The 19,821-nt window shown below is 40.8% G+C and overlaps 1 protein-coding gene across 8 annotated transcripts in view; it reads right to left on the reverse strand.

Moving 5' to 3' along the window:
* The window catches only part of LOC144525055 (partitioning defective 3 homolog B-like), a 238,559-nt gene that overhangs the window by 16,934 nt on the left and 201,804 nt on the right, over nucleotides 1-19,821 (reverse strand). For all 8 annotated transcript variants that reach the window (XM_078261533.1, XM_078261531.1, XM_078261530.1 and 5 more), the window contains one exon: nucleotides 4,152-4,228. In XM_078261533.1, coding sequence (XP_078117659.1) covers nucleotides 4,152-4,228 — 77 coding nt within the window. The remainder of the gene's footprint in view (nucleotides 1-4,151; nucleotides 4,229-19,821) is intronic.

Consider the following 19,821-nt stretch of genomic DNA (forward strand, 5'->3'; position numbering starts at 1 on the left):
TAGTAATGGTGCACACATGGTAGGGGCGCAACCTGCTAATGTTGGCCATACACACACTGATGGCCATCTACTGACCTCAGAATAACCAAACACACACACACACACACACACACACACACACACACACACACACACACACACAATAGGCATGAGTACATACTAACTGAAGGAAAGGTGTTTCATGAATCCATTTATGCTCAAATGTTACAACAAAATCGTCAGTGGTCTAAATCAGCATCTTTCCAGGTTTTGATTCCAGCCAGGAATGTTCGCTAAATGTCAGACACCTCTCTCTCTTTGTTTGAGTCAGTCTCTAGACACTCTTAACTAGCTAATAAAATGAAAATATACAGCTTTAATTCATGCCCCGCTCTTGAAGCACAACAAGTCTAGTCTTAATCCTCAACAAATGTCCTCCAGTGTTTAAAAAATGGTTCTCTCATGGGTAGAGGTATAGGGACACATACTCTCAACAGGAGTCCTTTGTTTGGGTATTATAACACGGCTGAGAGAAAGTGAGATGGAGGGGGAGAAGTATAGGAAAATGATGAAATACAGAGAGAAGGTATGATGTTAAGGATCTAAAAAAAAAAAAAGAGTAAGAGAGTTAAGAATGCTATTATATGAATTTTGAGCACAGACCATAGTACTGAATATAAGCGCAAGGGAGGTACTGAATATTTAAATGAGTTAGAATAAGATGCTGATGGACTAAAATCACCTGGAGCGAAACGCTTGAATAAATAAAATAAAAATATAAAATGGTTTCAATGTTTAAAATCAATCGTTTGATTACTCCGAAAGTTACATAAGTGCCTGTGTATCTTTTTATGATACATTTAAAACACTGAATATTTTTTTATAGAATAGCAAAATACACAAGATACCCTCGACAGACTCCTCTCTATTTCACGCAGTGACATTTGCTGACAGTTTGTAAGGTAGTGTTTGTGCTTTAGGCAGGGAAACATCATCCACTGCTGGGTCATGTTTTAATTTTAGAGCCATCAAAACCTTGTCTCACAGAGATAGTGTGTGCGCACACACACACACACCGTACCCTGTGTTCCAGTTAACTGACTTCGAGTCATACAGTACCTGACTAAGCAACCCCACAGCTATTTATGGACTCACTTTGAATAATAACGCACACTCACAAATACACACATACACAAACAAGGTCCCTCCCACACATGCATACAGGTATACAGGCATGCAGACATTAGATACACACGACCTGCTTGCTATTTCTGGGCCGGTGGCAAAATAATATGTTTTGGTAAGGTCAACAGGCTGGATGTGGTTTCCAAACATGATCTCTTTCTCTGACTCTCTGAAATAACTCTTGAGTTAATTGACAGCAGGAGAAACGTGTATACAGAGATGCGAAAGCTAAATGGAGACAGAAGGAGAAAGAGATGAGTCCCTTTCAGACATAAAATCTCTCAGTAGGGAGACATTTCTGGGTATGTCTTTAGTAACAGCTTTTTTGGCTTTCAGATTAGTGTGTTCATTGTGGAAAACTTATATTGACCTAAATCTGAGAGGCTGTTATGGATAGAAGTGCAATATTCGCATACTATTTGGCATCCGCCATGTGAGACTATGCACTACAAGGCATTATGTACATGCATCTATATGGCTTACTGTTAGCCCATCCACGAGGGGAAAGCACTTCTCTAATTTAGAAGGTAGACCAATATTCAGCCATTTTTACAAAAATAGTTTAGCTTGTGTCTTTCTTACTTTCTTCAAAATCAAATCTGCTGATTAAATTCCAAAGCATTTAAAGCATCGCTTCCTATGCAAAATCATCCCATGTGAGAAGGCTATGTTATTGTCAATGTTTTAAATCACAATTCAGCCGTGTACCAAATGTTTCAGAACTGTTACCAGGTTGTAATAAGGCACATTATCAGAGTCACTTTATGGAAAAATAACTCGGGTCCTTTTCAAACACGAGGCCTACATGTAAAATTGGCACTGCATTTTGGGATTACAGAGCATGTCTGAAAGTGGAAACAGAGACAGGGTGTACTGTATGTGAGTGTGTGTGTGTCCAATTTCCCAAGGCTTTTCAGATACCACAGCCAGACCTCAAAACCATCATCACTGTTCTCGCTCCCATCTGCCAAAGTCATCACCCAGACAGACACTCTCTCTATCTCTCTCTCTCTTTCTCTCTCTCTTTCTCTCTCACACACACACGCGCGCGAACACACAAAAGAGGTGTGAAATAGCCATCCCTCAACATTTTAACAGGGGTGGGAACCTGGCTATAAAGTTTCTAACGTTCTAAACTTCTGCCTGTCATTCCTCTCTTTGACTTCCTCTCTCTCTCTCTCTCTCTCTCTCTCTCTCTCTCTCTCTCTCTCTCACACACACACACACACACACACACACACACACACACACACACACACACACACACATATACACACAAACAAACATTTGTTGTTTGAATGTTAGTCTGCTGAGGTGTTGGTTCTTAGAGGCAAAATAAAATGAGGTGAGAAAAAATCTAGTAACAACTTCTCTGAGTTTGTACTGGTAAAGTTTACACTTCTATTTTCACATGAGTACGGTTTATTTTTAGATACGGTAAGAGTTTACAGTACAGTGATATCAGGCATGTTAAGGGGCTTTATTTAAGTACATTACCACAGTACTATTTATCTTTGAAAAATAATGGGACTAAAAAATAAGGCACTGTGGAGGAGAGAAGAAGGAATTTAGAAAGGGAAGTAGAGGAAAAGAAAAAAAATATGGAGATGTAAAGATAGTGAATGAGTGAAGAAAAGAACGATAATTAAAGTTGAGGCCTTTCAGGCAGTGAAAGTATAAAGGTTGCAAATGAAAAATGAGATGCTGCAAGACCAGGAGTGACTGATGATGGTTGTAAAATATAGTATGTGTTTCACATTGAGACTAACATGTTCAAATGGGCAGTGAACAGCTGTGGTTTTATACAAGCACATTTCAGACCTACTTTTAAACAACTATGGCCGTTCTGGACCTGAATATTTATCTGGTTACATCTGAAAACATATGAGAAATAAATGAAAAGAATCCTTCACGAATTGATGAGTATACCCAGGATGCTGTTATTGTTGTTGTGCTTGCTAATGTTAGTGATATGTCATGCTGTCCAGGGAGGGTAACAACAAAATACACTGGGAAATAGGCTAACACATGCTGCACAGAGATAGTCAAGTGGTTAAGTTCCAGACTTGACAGTCAAGTCTGACCAGAGTTGTCTCTCCTGTGTCCTCTACTCAAATGCCTACTGGCTTGCAACTGTTTAAATAAATAGAAAAAAATACAGGGGAGCGAGATGTTAAGTCTGACTGAAACAGATGGTGATAAACTCCACTAGAAGATATTGGAAAATCAAACAATGAAATACATTTACAAACAATAGCTTATGATTACAATGTAACAAAGATTTTGTACAACACCTTCAATGGTGATACACTTTAAAATCCTGTAATAGCAGCCCTGTGATGGATGCAAACACATGCATTTAAAATATGCAGTTCAGTGAGGACCCACTGAAAATTAAAAGTGTCTACTTACTGTCTGACACCAGCTCATGTTGCTGATTTAAAAAGAAGAAAACTGTATTACATGAGCTAAATCCACAATGAGTTCCTTATGCTGTAAAAATGTATTTGCAATATAATGTTGTGCAGTTCTTGAAATTGTGTTGATTTTCTTTTTAAATTTACAAAAGACAGTTGTTAAAATAATATAAAATGTATTGAAACTTGCTGCCTCTGTAGTTCAATACAACATAAGGACACCAAACTATCATAGCTGAGGTTTGAAGTTAGAGAGTACAGAAATACACTACAGAATGCTCATTAAAAAACTACTGATTTTGCTAAGTAAGTTTCGGTGGGAGAGCAGATCTAGGAGTCAGGGATCAGTTTTCAACCCCTGTCTGAGTGTGTGTTCCCCAGGGAGGGGATAAGGTGAGTTCCTGGGCTGAGACTGAGGCCTCCAGAGACTCTCAGAAAGACATCCAGACTACACAAATTTAATTAGCGGCTTCAAAGAGAAAAGGAACAAAAGAAGAAAAGAGTGATACCTGCAGTAAAACATTGACTTTTTGGACCTCCTCATACAAGGGGAAGGAGAAGAAGCCGTACCTTGGTAAGGAGGCATACTGACGTTCCACCTCTTCATAACGTGGTGCCAATCGATGATCTGTCCCTCTGCCTGGCATCTGGTAAAGAGAGACGATTTCTTAGTTTGAGTGTGTGTACTTGAATAACAACATTTTGATGTATTAAAAAAAACAGACAAAATCATATATTTCCCTGCCGAACATAGTAATAACTGGGAACCTAAGCGTGTGCAGTGCATACCCATAATCCCCTTTCCTTGTATGTGTGTTTGTGAGTGTGTTTCTGTGTATTCTGTTTGTGATACAGAGGTTGAGGCCTCCTAGATTAGGTTACTTCAAAACAGGATGGAGTCGTCTTGCTCACTCGCACACACACACACACACACACACACACACACACACACACACACACACACAGTCCTGCAGTCTCATCTTCATATTTAGAAAAAAAAGATTAATTCAAGCTGCTGACAGTTCAATCTCTCCTACTTCCTCTTTTACTCAACATTTCACTGGTTCTCTCTCACCCTCACATCTCATTTTCTCTTCCTCCACTTATTCTCACTCCTCTCTTTTTCCCTCTTACACACACACACACACACACACACACACACACACACACACAACACACAGCTGCTTTCCCTGAGATTATCCCAGCCTATTCAGTAGGGAGATTCCAGCTGCCGCTGCGCTCCTTTAAGAAGTCAACTAAACCCCAAACGTCAACAAGCCCCATTAACACACACACACACACACACACACACACACACACACACACACACACACACACACACACACACACACACACACACACACACAAACCCATTTTATCTGTAATACCCACTGAATATTGTGAATTAGACTCTTTAACATAATGTGGGGTGAGTGAGTGACATATGATTCAGGTGATTGAGTGTCGGAAGTCTGCATACATGCTGAACTGCAACAATAAAAGCAATACTTATATGCAGCATTATACAGTCTCTTTAGGGTCTGTGTGAAGCAGAGTCTCTTAAAATAGCCCATCAAATTTAGTCTATCACATCTTTGCCACTTGTAAAATGGTGCTTTTGTTGATAACACACATCTCTATCAGATACAATTGCACAACACATAACTATTTCTCTAAGTACACTGTTGTACCTCCGAAGGGACATTATTGTATGCCATCTGCACATTTTGGAACCATAATGTCTCGTCAAAGTAGGATGTGCACCGTGAGGGTGAAGTGTTTGTGTGTGTCCCAAGTAGTGAAGGGAAAAGGTTGAAGGTTTTATAGTAAACTAGGCTCTTCTTCTCTCCTCAAATAAAGATAATATTGTCAACTCAAAAGGTGCAGAAAATTAGATATTACAGACCACTGCGTTTTTCTTCTCTCTCTGCCTCTCCACTTCTCTCTGCATTCCAGGGAATGATGCCAGGAGGCATATCAAACAGATTTGCAGCTCCTGCTTTCTTTTGAACACCTGTCTTTATAGCTTCAATATCTCAGGTAGAGAGACAGCGGGATATTAGGCGGGAATAGAGAGGTGGAGTGAAAGAATGAAAAGGCATTAGATGGAGAAGAAAGGAGGAAAGAGAGATAGAGCAAATGCGAAGTAAATGAGTTTGGATGAAGAAGAGCAATATAGAGAGAAGGAGGGATATTATGAAGCCATTGAGAGGTGAATTATAAAACAAGGGAGTGCATGGGGTGAAGACGAGGACAACAGAGAGGGGAGGTGAAAGGGACAAAAACGACACAATTTAAACATGATGTTAAAAGTATGTGTGTAAGTAGTAGTTTGTCAGTGAGCAGAATGACTCGCCTGCTACCACTGTGTGTGCAAGTGTGTGTGTGTGTGTGTGTGTGTGTGAGATGTTAGTAGACTCTCAGCACTCACAACTGTGACAGGAGTACAGTGCAGGGCAAAAACTATGACAGCTGAGCTTGCGTGGGACATACTGTACACACCTTTTTTCCTTCACAGGCAGGCAGGCAGGCGCACGCACGCACACACAGTTACATGCACACACACATACCAATATGTGCACACAATCCATCTTCCCCACACATACAGTAAACAAAACATGCACAGTCTTTGTCTTTCAAGTGCAGCTACTGTATACATACACATGTACAGTCTCTCTCATGCACGCAGCCAATCACACCCCCCTCTCTCTAGGCACACACACACACGAACACACACACACACACACACACACACACACACTAGGGCTGGGCGAACTAGAGAAAATCAGATATCACAATATTCTTGACCTAATACCTCAATGTCGATATTGCGACGATATTGTAGGGTTGACAATTGGTGCTTTAACAAAATATCTTCACATTTCGATTTTAGATAAATAACCATCAGTCATGTGGATACAATAACTAAGTGGTAGAAGGCAAATAATAGTACAGCTGGAACAAGTAAGTAAGTTCAGAAAATGACATCACTTTACTGTAATGTGGCCTTTACAACCAGGAATAAGACAAAACTTACGTTATGTAACGATATTACGATATCCAAAATCTAAGACAATATCTAGTCTCATATCATATCAATATAATATTGATATATTGCCTAGCCCTAACACATGCACGCACACATTTAAACACACTCCCTCTCGCTGACAGGGCTGTGGCAGTGCAGTGCACTGGTTGGGGTAATGGTCTGGTGAAAAACCATTTCACGGCATAGTAAGCAGAGGAGAGGCAGAGAGGAGAGCGTGGAAATTAAGCAAAAGAGACTGATACTGAAGGGAGAGGGAGCAGACCCCACACACAGAAAGTGACACACACACACTTACATATGGAAGTATATTGACAAGAAAAGATTTGTCAGAGCGCGAAACAAATTCTGAGCTCTACTCAGTCTGCACGTGAATCTTTGAGAGTGCACAGGAGCGGATTTGTTAGAGCACAATCACATTTGAGCGTGCTCTCGTTTCTGAGTCTACTCTCTCAATTTTCTCCAGCTGTTTTGGCAGCTTCTTAGCACTTGAGATCTCAAGAGGATGCTTGAAAAACATTTTTGAATAGCAAGCTGCAACAGGTCAAACCCACATTTGGACGACAGGGTCATGTCTTTTTCAAAATCCACACAAGGAAAAAAGCCAGCTCTAAGTTGCTGTAAGGAGCGATTGGCAACTGTATGGCTATTAAGGACATTTGATTTACATACATACAGTGGGGAGAACAAGTATTTGATACACTGCCAATTTTGCAGGTTTTCCTACTTACAAAGCATGTAGAGGTCTGTAATTTTTATCATAGGTAAACTTCAACTGTGAGAGACGGAATCTAAAACAAAATTCACATTGTATGATTTTTAAGTAATTAATTTGCATTTTATTGCATGACATACGTATTTGATCACCTACCAACCAGTAAGAATTCCGGCTCTCACAGACCTGTTAGTTTTTCTTTAAGAAGCTCTCCTGTTCTCCACTCATTACCTGTATTAACTGCACCTGTTTGAACTTGTTACCTGTATAAAAGACACCTGTCCACACACTCAATCAAACATACTCCAACCTCTCCACAATGGCCAAGACCAGAGAGCTGTGTAAGGACATCAGGGATAAAATGTTAGACCTGCACAAGGCTTGGATGGGCTATAGGATAATAGGCGAGCAGCTTGGTGAGAAGGCAACAACTGTTGGCACAATTATTAGAAAATGGAAGAAGTTCAAGATGACGGTCAATCTCCCTCGGTCTGGGGCGCCATGCAAGATCTCACCTCGTGGGGCATCAATGATCATGAGGAAGGTGAGGGATCAGCCCAGAACTACACGGCAGGACCTGGTCAGTGACCTGAAGACAGCTGGGACCACAGTCTCAAAGAAAACCATTAGTAACACACTACGCCATCAGGGATTAAAATCCTGCAGCGCAGGCAAGGTCCCCCTGCTCAAGCCAGCGCATGTCCAGGCCCGTCTGAAGTTTGCCAATGACCATCTGAATGATCCAGAGGAGGAATGGGAGAAGGTCATGTGGTCTGATGAGACAAAAATAGAGTTTTTTGGTCTAAACTCCACTTGCCGTGTTTGGAGGAAGAAGAAGGATGAGTACAACCCCAACAACACCATCCCAACCATGAAGCATAGAGGTGGAAACATCATTCTTTGGGGATGCTTTTCTGCAACGGTGACAGGACAACTGCACCGTATTGAGGGGAAGATGGATTGGGGCCATGTATCGCAAGATCTTGGCCAACAACCTCCTTCCCTCAGTAAGGGCACTGAAGATGGGTTGTGACTAGGTCTTCCAGCATGACAACGACCCGAAACACACAGCCAGGGCAACTAAGGAGTGGCTCCGTAAGAAGCATCTCAAGGTCCTGGAGTGGCCTAGCAAGTCTCCAGACCTGAACCCAATAGAAAATCTTTAGAGTGAGCTGAAAGTCCGTGTTGCCCAGCGACAGCCCCGAAACCTGAAGGATCTGGAGAAGGTCTGTATGGAGGAGTGGGCAAAAATCCCTCCTGCAGTGTGTGCAAACCTGGTCAAGAACTACAGGAAACGTATGATCTCTGTAATTGCAAACAAAGGTGTCTGTACCAAATATTAAGTTCTGCTTTTCTGATGTATCAGATACTTATGTCATGCAATAAAATGCTAATTAATTACTTAAAAATCATACAATGTGAATTTCTGGATTTTTGTTTTAGATTCCGTCACTCACAGTTGAAGAGTACCTATGATAAAAATTACAGACTTCTACATGCTTTGTAAGTGGGAAAACCTGCAAAATCGGCAGTGTATCAAATACTTGTTCTCCCCAGTGTATATGCCTTTATGCATTATCGTTCAGTGTACAATTTTAGTTATTGTGGGTGTGTGTATGTATATGCATTGTAGATTGAAGTTTAGCCAAATTCTGGCGGTCCATGTGATGTGATCCCTTACTGTCACCTAGTTTACCTGCATATTGGATTTGCTCCACGCGTTTGAACCATTTCTTTTTTTAATCCGACATAGAGTTGCATCAGATCGCAGTAAACCATCCCATATCAGGCTCATTGCATTGCTGAGGGCCGAATTCCGCTCAGAAGTGAGCTTCATTCATAAATGTTTTTCTTATAATGGTTACAATAATTGTCTCATTTAAATTACTCATAAAAACGGAAAAATAAGAAAAAAGAAAATCCTTTATTAGGTTCAGAAAATCACAATACAAATAGAAGTTAACACGAAGCCAACACAGCCACAACGCATTACCTAGTAGATACTTTTAAATCGATTTGACTCTTAAAATTACTCTGCCATGATGGCTTAAAAACTAGATAATTTGCCAACAAATTGTGATGTGTAATTGTAATGTGATTTAAGTCATCACAGTAAGAGTCATCGTGTTTTTGATTTTCAGGATAATATAGACAGCTTTAGAGAAATGAGATTCAGTTAAAATACTGCTCTGGTGGTTAAATAAACACCACTGTCCCAGCTTTTAGTAGCTTTGAAGTAGAAGAAAGGGTCTGACAGGATGAACCTTCACTTCGTGGTGAAATGGAACAGATGATGCATTGCTCTTAGTTTGAGTTTCAGAGGATTCAGACTTGCAAAAGTGAGCTCGAGCAGCTTTTTGTTGCTGGCTCAAATGTAGTTACACAAATCCTCTTGCTGCTCAGATCATCTGTTATGCTCAAAATTCTGTCCCCTCTCACGTACAAATCTCATTCTGCTCGTACGAATCTCAAATGTTGACATGCAGACTGAGCAGCACTTGAATGAGTTGTGTGCACTCTCAACTCTCTTGTCGTCAATATACTTCCATACTTGCATAGGCACACACACTGTAATAGGGGTTCATCTTTCAACAGACCCTTAAAAATACACCATCCCATCACTTTCAGCACACACACACACACACACACACACACACACACACACACACACACACACACACACACACACTCATAGTCTGGTTCCCTCTATCTTATATTTTTTTCTCTCCCTTTTTATCTTACACACAGACACACACATATAATGGCTCAAGCGTCCCATCCTTTTCACTCGAGCTGTTTCAAGGATTTCAAAGGGATTTAGATGGACATGGAGTATTGGGTAGCTGCATACTGTCTCAACGAGACTACTTATTCCAAATGTGAAGTGTCTCTTTCTCTCTTCCATCTCTCTCTTCAACTCTTTTTGTGCTCCTCTTCAACACGTCTTCATCATCTCTCTCTTCCTCTTCATCCCCCCTTCTGACTCTTTCTCACCTCCCCCTTACATCCTCTCTCCCTCTCAATGTCCATCTTTTCCCTTCATTAACCAACTCTCCTTAAGTGAAATAAAGGCTTCCTCTGAGTACTGTTAAATCTTCACTCTTACTTAAGATTGCTTTTTTTTCTCCCACACCCTTCATTCTGTTATCTTACTCAACCTTCCTATATCCTTTCCATGCATCCATCCATCCATCATTTATCGCTGAATTTACTACTCTCTCTATGTGCTCCCTTCCCATTTACTTCCATCCTTATCCCACATCCTATCCCCTATTGTCTTTCGCTACCCCTTCCCTTGCTAAAATCAATGATGACAAAGAGCAACCACATAATCTCCATCAGTCACTTCTGTTCCCTTCTTCTACTTCTTCGCTCCTTCTGCACAACTGATAGAGAGGGGAGGGGGGGGGTCCCTCTTACAATCCCTACCTTCCATACGTTTCTTTTACTCTCAGTCCATCTGTCTCACTACCAATGTCCTTTTCTCCTTCCGTAAATCAATAGAAAAAGATTTTGCTTCCTTTCTGTCATCCCTCCATCGTGCCCCCCACCCTGCCTTCCACCCGTGTAAAAATCAATGAATATGGGAAGGCTGGTTCTAATCCGTATCAATCATATCGTTCTGCTCAGCCAGCACTTTGGGCTGACTCAATTAAAACACAGCTCTGAAGAGGCTGCAATATCTGTGTGTGCGCACGTGTGTGTGTGTGTGTCGTATCTGCTAATGCCCAACGCCTGTGCATGTTAGTGTGTGTAGCCAGAAAAGTTGTAGACGGGTGTATTTGGAGGAGGGCCACCTGAAGACGTTTGTCTGTACTGTAACTGCGAACAACAAAAGACAATGGGCCCTATTTTAACGATCTAAGTGCACGGCGTGAAGCGCCTGGTGCAAATGAATCCACTTTTGCTAGTCCATGCACCGGGTGCATGGTTCAAAAGGGTTGTTGTCTTAATTAATCATAGGTGTGTTTTGGGTGTAACATGCAATAAACCAATCAGAGTGTCATCTCCCATTCCCTTTAAAAGCCAGGTGCGTTTGTACCTTGGTGCATTACTATTATGATGGTGGATTTGCTAAGCAGGAGGGAGAGATTTTCAGGAGAAGAAACTGATCTGCTCGTGCGTGAAGTGAAAGCACACAAGCAGATAATATCATAATACTGTTTCACATTGTAATATTTAAATTGTTTTAATCTTTTTGTTTGTGTGCTGCTGCACGTTCCTGTGTGTATAACAATACACAACCCTATACACGCCAGAAAAAGTCTACAACAATGTTTGAGCCTGTGGGGTTCTGGAGCCAGATGACCCGATGCCCAGAGAGCAGTGTCCAGCACAGCCCTGACTGGGGGCTATACGAAGGAGACAGGGGGGGCGGAGGACATGTGCTCTCCCTCACAGCTGTTGCCTGGCTCTGACTCATGAAAAAAACACGAGTAAAATAAATGACTGCATAAACTCCGCTACTGTGTGTTTATTTAAATATAGGTACACCATGTAGGCCTAAGAGATTGCAATATAAGCCTGTATATTACTATTAAGACTATATCATACATCCAGGATGTATAAATTAAATAAACTTCAGCTGGACACCGATTTAGGGCTGAAACAATTCCTCGAATAACTCGAATAATTTGATTACAAAAAATCCTCGATGCAAAATGATTTGCCTCGAAACTTCGTTAAATCAATGTTACCAACGTTGTCTTGCTGACGGACGGTGTTTCCACACGGATCATTATTACTGTCGCACACCAGACACCGCTCAGTCTGCTGCTGGCGATGCCAGAGCGTAAATAGTGAGGGGCTAAGAGAAGAGACAGGCTGGAGAAAACGACAGAAAGTGTCCAAAGTTTGGAATCAGATCAAACGTAGTTAAAACGAGAACTCTGTACAGTGTGTCTACTGAAAAACCAAACTAGCTTACCACAATAATAGCATGACGTCAATGCTTCAGCATCTCAACAGAAAACATTTCTCATCCATTCCACGAAGCGGACCCGACAAAAGTAAATCATACCAAACACAAAGACAAGAAAATATGTAGTGGTGACCACAATCTGATCTAAAGAGCCGACTTGTTGACTGTCCCTTCGGAGAAACAGCTGATTGTTGCGCACCATTTTCTCTCTCTCTCTCTTCACAGAGAAACAGCTGATCAACGATCTAATAGCATACGTGTAACAGAGCTGTGTAACAATGTAATCAAATATATAAATGAAAATAGGTTGAGTATAATTAATATTTACATATTGGCCTATATACAGATCAGTCTCAGGTTGAAACTTATAGTTCTGAAAGTTAAGTTGCACAACTTAAGGTCATGTTTATGTATGTTTAATGTATGCCTTAGTGTGAGGTTGATATCATTTGAAAAAAAAAAATCTTTAAAAAAACTATGTAATATGGCACTTAAATGCACTTCATATGTTTAGGTTTTTAAGAGATGATATTGTAAGCAATGTAGGCAACAAAAATGTTGCTTTTTCCAAAAATTTAACCAAACTATTGTTTATTATTGCTCTTTAATAAAACAAAAGTATTTCTTATCTGATTACTCGATAAATCAATGGAATAATCTGTAGAATACTCAATTACTAAAATAATCGATAGCTGCAGCCCTACACCGATTTACCACGGCAACACTGTTGACCAAATCAGTGATCTCTTTCCATTCCGCATTCTTTCTACAGCCTTTAATAAGTTTTCAGGCTGCCAAATCTACACACGTTAGTGCAAATGAACCTGAGACATCAGGGATTCAATCTCCACCTCTGAAAAGTGCTGCTTCTTAGCCAGATTATGTCGTAAATTGTAGGGGCGAGGCCTCAAAACTGAGAACATATTGGGGCGTGATATTTAAATTACAATCGTTTCCATCCGCTGCATTTATCAATGTACGCTCTGATTGGTGTGATACGAACGTTTCATGAATCACGCATAAAGCCTGTCGTAAGAGGATTTCTGCGCTCATATCTGCGCTGGTTTCTACGTTAGGTTGATAAATGAAGGTCAGTGTCAGTCTAGACACATTTTACTAATGCGCTGTTAAAATAACAATAAAATACTGCGTTATTGACTTTAGACCAGGTTTTTGTTGGTCAATTGTGTGATCACTTACCGCTGCCTCAAGATAGCAATACGCCAAAAATTCACCTGAACACACCTCCCTGTAAGACCAGCACGCCCATGGGCGCAGGTGCATTTGCTATTTAAACGACGCGGGGGCTGGACGGGAAATGGAACACTTTCGTCGGGCTTTGCGCTGCACAGGGTGGAAGATAGGGCCCAATGAGTAACCATTCTTGCGGTACAGTGTAGAAACGTATATTCTTTGACATAAACAAAGATTACAAGTTGTTTGGACTTGAAAATGTAGATCATCAGCATTTAAAGTAAAAACAAAGCAAGCCAGTCTCTCGCTTCAACAAAGAGACTATATTGTCATTATATTACAATGAATACAACTAAATTGTGAATGCCCCTCCCAGCGGTGCTTAAAAGAAATTAAATTGCACACATCCGTATAAAAAAAGTGAATGAGTACTGAAAACATAAAAGATGTGTCAGATGAGTGACACAATCTTCTTTCTGATCAAAATGAAAGCAATGCAAACCATGATGAAGATGGATGCGGAGTTGGCAGTGCAGTACAAGCTACAGTGATTATGCACTGTGGTGCATGGGGAAATCAATCCTGGGACTTCTTTACTAGTGAAAAATATATGCACACACACACACACACGCACACCTCACACATCTTGTTATTTTAGCCTCTAGTGAGGGAGAAAAAATCTAACACCTGTCGTCTGTGTGTAAAGTCAGTTATGACTCAGCTTTTAAAATGGTACACAAAGAGAAATCTTACAGCAGATTTCTTTTTGGTACCAGATGCCAATTTGTAATTTCTTCTCCTTCATTTCCTTTCCAAACTCACATCAAATTTAGCTGATAACCTTTCCTGGCAACATGCAATTACCTGTGATGTCATCCACTTTCACTCAAATGTAAAAAAAAAACAGACAAGATAAAACAAGCTCATTCACCTTGTACTTCCTCCTACGCTCCATGTTTCCTTCCCCCTACTTCTCCCCAACCATGCAGACTTCCTTGCGTTCATTCACCCCTGCCCTCCATCAAAGGCTTTATTTATTTATTCTTTAACTCTCCATCCATGCATTTAATACTAGATGCCATCCCTCTGCCAATCCATCCATCCATTCATTTTCGAGAAAGCAGTAATTGCAGCTGCTGTTGAAAAGCCATCCATTTTCACAGGCTAATTACTACAGCTTCTTAATAAAGAGGCACTAAAGGAAAAAGAGTAGACAAGTACACTCACAAGACCATGCTTATTTACATTCACATGTTCACCTCTGCATACACAGCTACTGTAGTGAGGCCTTTCCATAGTACATCATTTACACAGGAGACAGTCGACAAAGTCAACTATGTTCGGATTAATCAGTTAGATTTGAACAAATTAAAAAACTGGGATGGGAGAAAAACGTGCTCTGGTTTATTGGCATTTCTTTAAACCAATCACAATCGTCATGGGCGGCGCATAGCGCCGCACGGAGGAACAGTGCCTCTGCAAAATAGCCTCGGGAAGAAACTTGTTTTGGCAGAACGTGTACGTTCAAAAGTTGTTTTGAACGTAAACAGAAAAACAGAAAACTCAGATTGGACAGATCCCAGAATTGGAAGGACGTGGATATAGACTACCTTGGGACAGATCCAGGCTAGCCGTTTCCCCATATTTCCAGTATTTATGCTAAGCTAAAATAACTGGCTGCTGGTTGTAGTTTCATATTTAACATACGGACAGGAGAGTCGTTTCGATTTCCTCATCCATCACTCTGCCAGGAAGCAAATAAACCAAAGTATTCCTTTCAGGGGAAATACAAAACCAAACATACAGTATATCTATCCCCTACATGAGATTGATCAGAATTCCTAAGGAAAGTTACGCTTAACAATTGAGTTATAATAATAATGCTTTGAGTTTTCTTCTCTTAGCTTTACTACAAAATATGTGGCACAGTTATGACCTGCTTGTAACATTGTGATCCATCTTTGGGAAAATAAAAATGCGTCTAAGTGGGTGGTGTTTCTTTGTGTGTTTACAAAACAGTAAAAGCTGTGGGCTGGGGAGTTAAGTTTCAAAAACAAAAATCTCAGCACCTGGCAAAGTTATCGCTGAGTCATTGCTTTTGATCAAGCACCCCGTGAATACTCTGCAGACATACACCATTTTGGTCACTTTGTACTATTGGGCTGTAAAATCTCACTCGGCCCTGCTAAGAGACACAGAGAGCTACGTTCAAAAGAGTGACGGAAGTTCAAAAGTGAAAAGTGAAATGTGTGCAAGAGAGGCAGAGGAAGAGTGTGAAAGAATAAAAAAAAATCATGGGCAAATTTGCTTATTTGTTTACAACGCCAAAGAAGCAACAGTCATCTTTATTCACAAAGCTGTTCCTGCTGAAATGTCAACAGAGCACTAGAATAAAGGGCTAAGAATTAAGACTGGAGCACAGTTAAATGTCACAGCGCTGTTGAGCCTCTCGTACAATTAAGACCACAGAAGGTCAATTTCCCCCAAAGCACGCAGCTTAGAGTGTCTCCCATGAATACAGTGATTAATACTACTTAATGCAAAGCGTATCCTGTTTATTTAGTGCAGGTTTATGAGGGAGTTAGGTTTCTGTGTTTGTTTGTTTGTTTGTATGTATGCATATCAGTACACTGAGCTATCAATCAAATTAATTCCTTTAAAAAAAAAAAAAGGCATTTAAAAGCTATCAGACAGGTGATAATCCCAACACTGTTGCAGCAGACAGCTACACACAGGGTGACACACACAAACTTGTTTTTGTCATTACGGAGGACATGGCATTTTTCCCTGGAGACTTAACCTTAACAATAACTACTACCTGCCTAAACCCAACCCTAACAAGGACTAAGTTTTTGTTCCCAAATGGGAATTAAGTCCCCATATATGAGAATATGTTACAAGATTGTTTTTGCCACACCTAAATTAATAAAATGCATACAGCGACGAAAACATCTGATCCTGAACAGTAAAAATGGAGCTAGCAGTACACTTTTTTCAGTTCAAAATGCTGCTATTTTTGTGTGTTTATATACTTTTCTTTAGGAAGAATGAGTGAGGAAAGTGAGGGGTAGAAATGAATCAAAAAGAGAGAGAGGGACAGAGAGAGAGAGAGAGAGAGAGAGAGAGAGAGACATAGAAAGAGAGAGACAGAGAGAGAATAGGGAAAATGATGAGTGAGTTGGGAGAGAGAGAGAGAGAGATGGGGATAAATAAATGATAGTAAGAAGGAAGGTAAGGTGATAGCAGAGAGGATAGGATTATTTTCTGCTGCAAAGCCTTTGGCGCAATACACACAAAACCACACACACACACACACACACACACACACACACACACAATATTCAGCTGTGCGCACACCCTACCGAGTACACATCCATTCGGTGACATAAATATATATTATACATGCAGTAAAAAATATCAAATAAAAGACTGAACACACACACACACACACAGAATCACACAAACTGTACACATACATTTAAAACCAACACCCATTCACACACACAAGTCTATCCAAGCCTTAGTGTTCTTAACAGTTAAGCTTGTCCTTGAAAGTGCAAGGTGGGGAGTTGATAAGGGGACAGAGCGAGAGAAATAGCGAGTCAGGGGTGATGGCATATATAGAGGGACAGAGAGAAGAATGAGGAAAAGGGGTGCCGGAAAAAGTGAAGTAAGATAATTTGGTTTCCTCTAAGCCCCCTCCCTACCACCCAGATAGTATATCCGTCTACCTCTACCCCCAACTCTCCATCTGTGTCTCTCACTCCTTTCTACCCCAACTTCCCGACTTAAAAAAGTTACCCTTTGAGGATTAGGGGGGAACAAAGAAAGGTGAATTCCAAGGAAGACGAGAGAGAGAGAGAGAGAGAGAGCGAGAGAGAAGTGTGGAGGGGCTGCTGAAAAGAGGTAGGGGTTAAAGGGGAGACAATTTACCGGACAGAGATGTACAGATGATGGGCAAGAGGACAGAGACAGCAGAGATGAGAGCAGGGTAAATTTCTACTCCCTCTGCCATTTTTTATAATGTCAGCGCCTTAGGTAGAAAATCTCTGCTGGGTTTTCATTTGTGGATTCTCGTATTATTTATTTATTTCTCTATGATATCTCAGGAGCAGGACTTAGCATAAGACCATAATCACATAAGAGCAGCAACAGCCACCTTCTAATGTGTGCGTGTATGTGAAAGTGAATGTATGCATGTGCTAGTGTGTGTCTGTGTGTGTGTGTGTGTGTGTGTGTGTGCGTGTGTGCGTGTGTGTGTGAGACAGTGGGAGCAGGTGGCTACAGTGGCAGGTTAGATGGAGCTGTAATAGGATGAAAGTGACACTTTCTCCCTCACACACTTTCTTCCTCTTTCAGATGATTGGCACCAGTCGATGATGGCCGGGCCTTCTTTTGATTCTATCCTCTATTTTTTTTGTATCTCTTCTAATCTCATGGAAGTCTTGACCTCTTCTCTTCTCCCTGTGTCAAACCGTGCTCTGTTTTTCTTCTTCTCTGCTTCTCCTGTCGTCCATCCATTCCCTCCAGAGTCAAATTTCAGTTCAGGTATTCTATAAAAGCTTAATCTGCATTGGGTATCACTCCCAAATTTATGAGACAGGTATTTTATTACAATGACTAACATTACACACACCTAATTATTTATGGATTTTTTACGTCAATCATGTGTAAACAGAAATATAAATGAGGTCAATGTGTTATACTTTCATGTAATGAAAAAGACACAAAATCCTTATTAAAGTTGTATGTAATGTATATTACTAAATATATATTATATATATATATATATACATACAGTATGAGACATATGTTAAAATTGAAATAATAACAAAAGTGTGTTAATCCAATATAGACTATTTTGTATATACTGTATGTGTGCGAGGTTTGTTTATGTGGTGTGTATGACTGTGTATATGAGGGACACTAGGCACGAGAAAAAAGATAAAAAATGGACAAAGAAGTGTGGAAAATGGAGGCAATATTTGCTTTTGTGCTGGATGACATGAAGTGGAAGGAGGCAGAAATCCACTTGCTACGCTGAGCTTTTATTCGGTATGTGGACCTGAATCCATGAACAGATATGTACACATGTACGGACACACAGACACACCGTGAGTTGCTCTTTCCGGGGGTGTTGCATGAAAAGAAATGCACACAAATACACACAACTATGAAGCCGTTAAAGTCTTTTCAGACCTACAGTATATCGCATGACCCCTGAGAAACCTTCTCTTGTCTAGTAACGTTTTCCAGAAAATGAGCAGAAAATGCTTGTTTGACCCTACTGAAAGGCATACTTTACCTATTTCACAGTTTATTTGATATGGTTGGGCTGATACGATGGGATGATACGCATACACAGTAGGAAAACTATATCCTTATGGCAAATTACTGCATGTTATACGCACAATATTCTTAAAATCCTGACAAAGACATGAGAAACCTCACTGAGCAGATTCCAATTTGTTTGAAAGCTCTGACTTGGCTGCAGGGTCAGATATTACCTTCAGAACAAGGGAGGGTAGTGTCATCTATCAAATACCCTTCGAGAAACGGAGATGGAAGTTTTCTTGCAGACACAAGCAGTCTGTTGCAGATTGTTCAGCACGTAGACTTAGCTCTGGTCCAGGTCGGGGAGAAAGGGGGATGGGCAGGGAGGAGGACCGAATTAGAGAAAGCAGGATGGGTGGGGAAAGAAAGAGAAATGTAAGGAGAGAGCGAGACGGGGATTAGAGACCCTCTGAAAGGCAGTCACTTAATTTCCTGGATAACCTGTCTATGATTATCTCATGGGTGGGAATGGAATGTTTGATGTCCTGGAACCAGACTAATCCTTGGTGACTAACCTCAACCTCTCATTTCCTCTGGATTAGCTCACTCTGCTACTTAATAAAAAGGTGGAGGTGGGTAGATATTAACCTACAATGAAAGAGAGATTGTGTCTCTCTTTTTCTGACTGTGAAGACTGTTCTTCCTAAAATTAACTGTCTGTGTTTTCCTGGCAAGGACCTCCTGTGGCTTTGTTAATGCTGACTGTTGTCTTAAGGCCCAGACACACAGACCAGACGGCCGACCCTCAGCAGAAAAGGCAGTAGGACTGCTCTGTCTCCCCAAATTGGTCAAAAAAGAGCCTCGCAACACACCAAAGCGACTAGACGTAATACGTCTCCATAACAGCAGGCAGCGCTAATCTGTATTGTCGCCCAAAAATGAAAACCGGCAGCTGATTGGACGAATGCAACTTCATTTCAGATTGACAAAGGTCAGTTTAAAAGATTTTCATCAGATTTAGAGAGAGTCACACTCATTCCGCTCCCCGTTTCCAGGTTAGCACTCTACCAATCAGATGGGTCATTTGAGT

This window comes from Sander vitreus, chromosome 11 (assembly GCF_031162955.1).
Source record: "Sander vitreus isolate 19-12246 chromosome 11, sanVit1, whole genome shotgun sequence".
In the NCBI taxonomy this organism is placed as follows: Eukaryota; Metazoa; Chordata; class Actinopteri; order Perciformes; family Percidae; genus Sander; species Sander vitreus.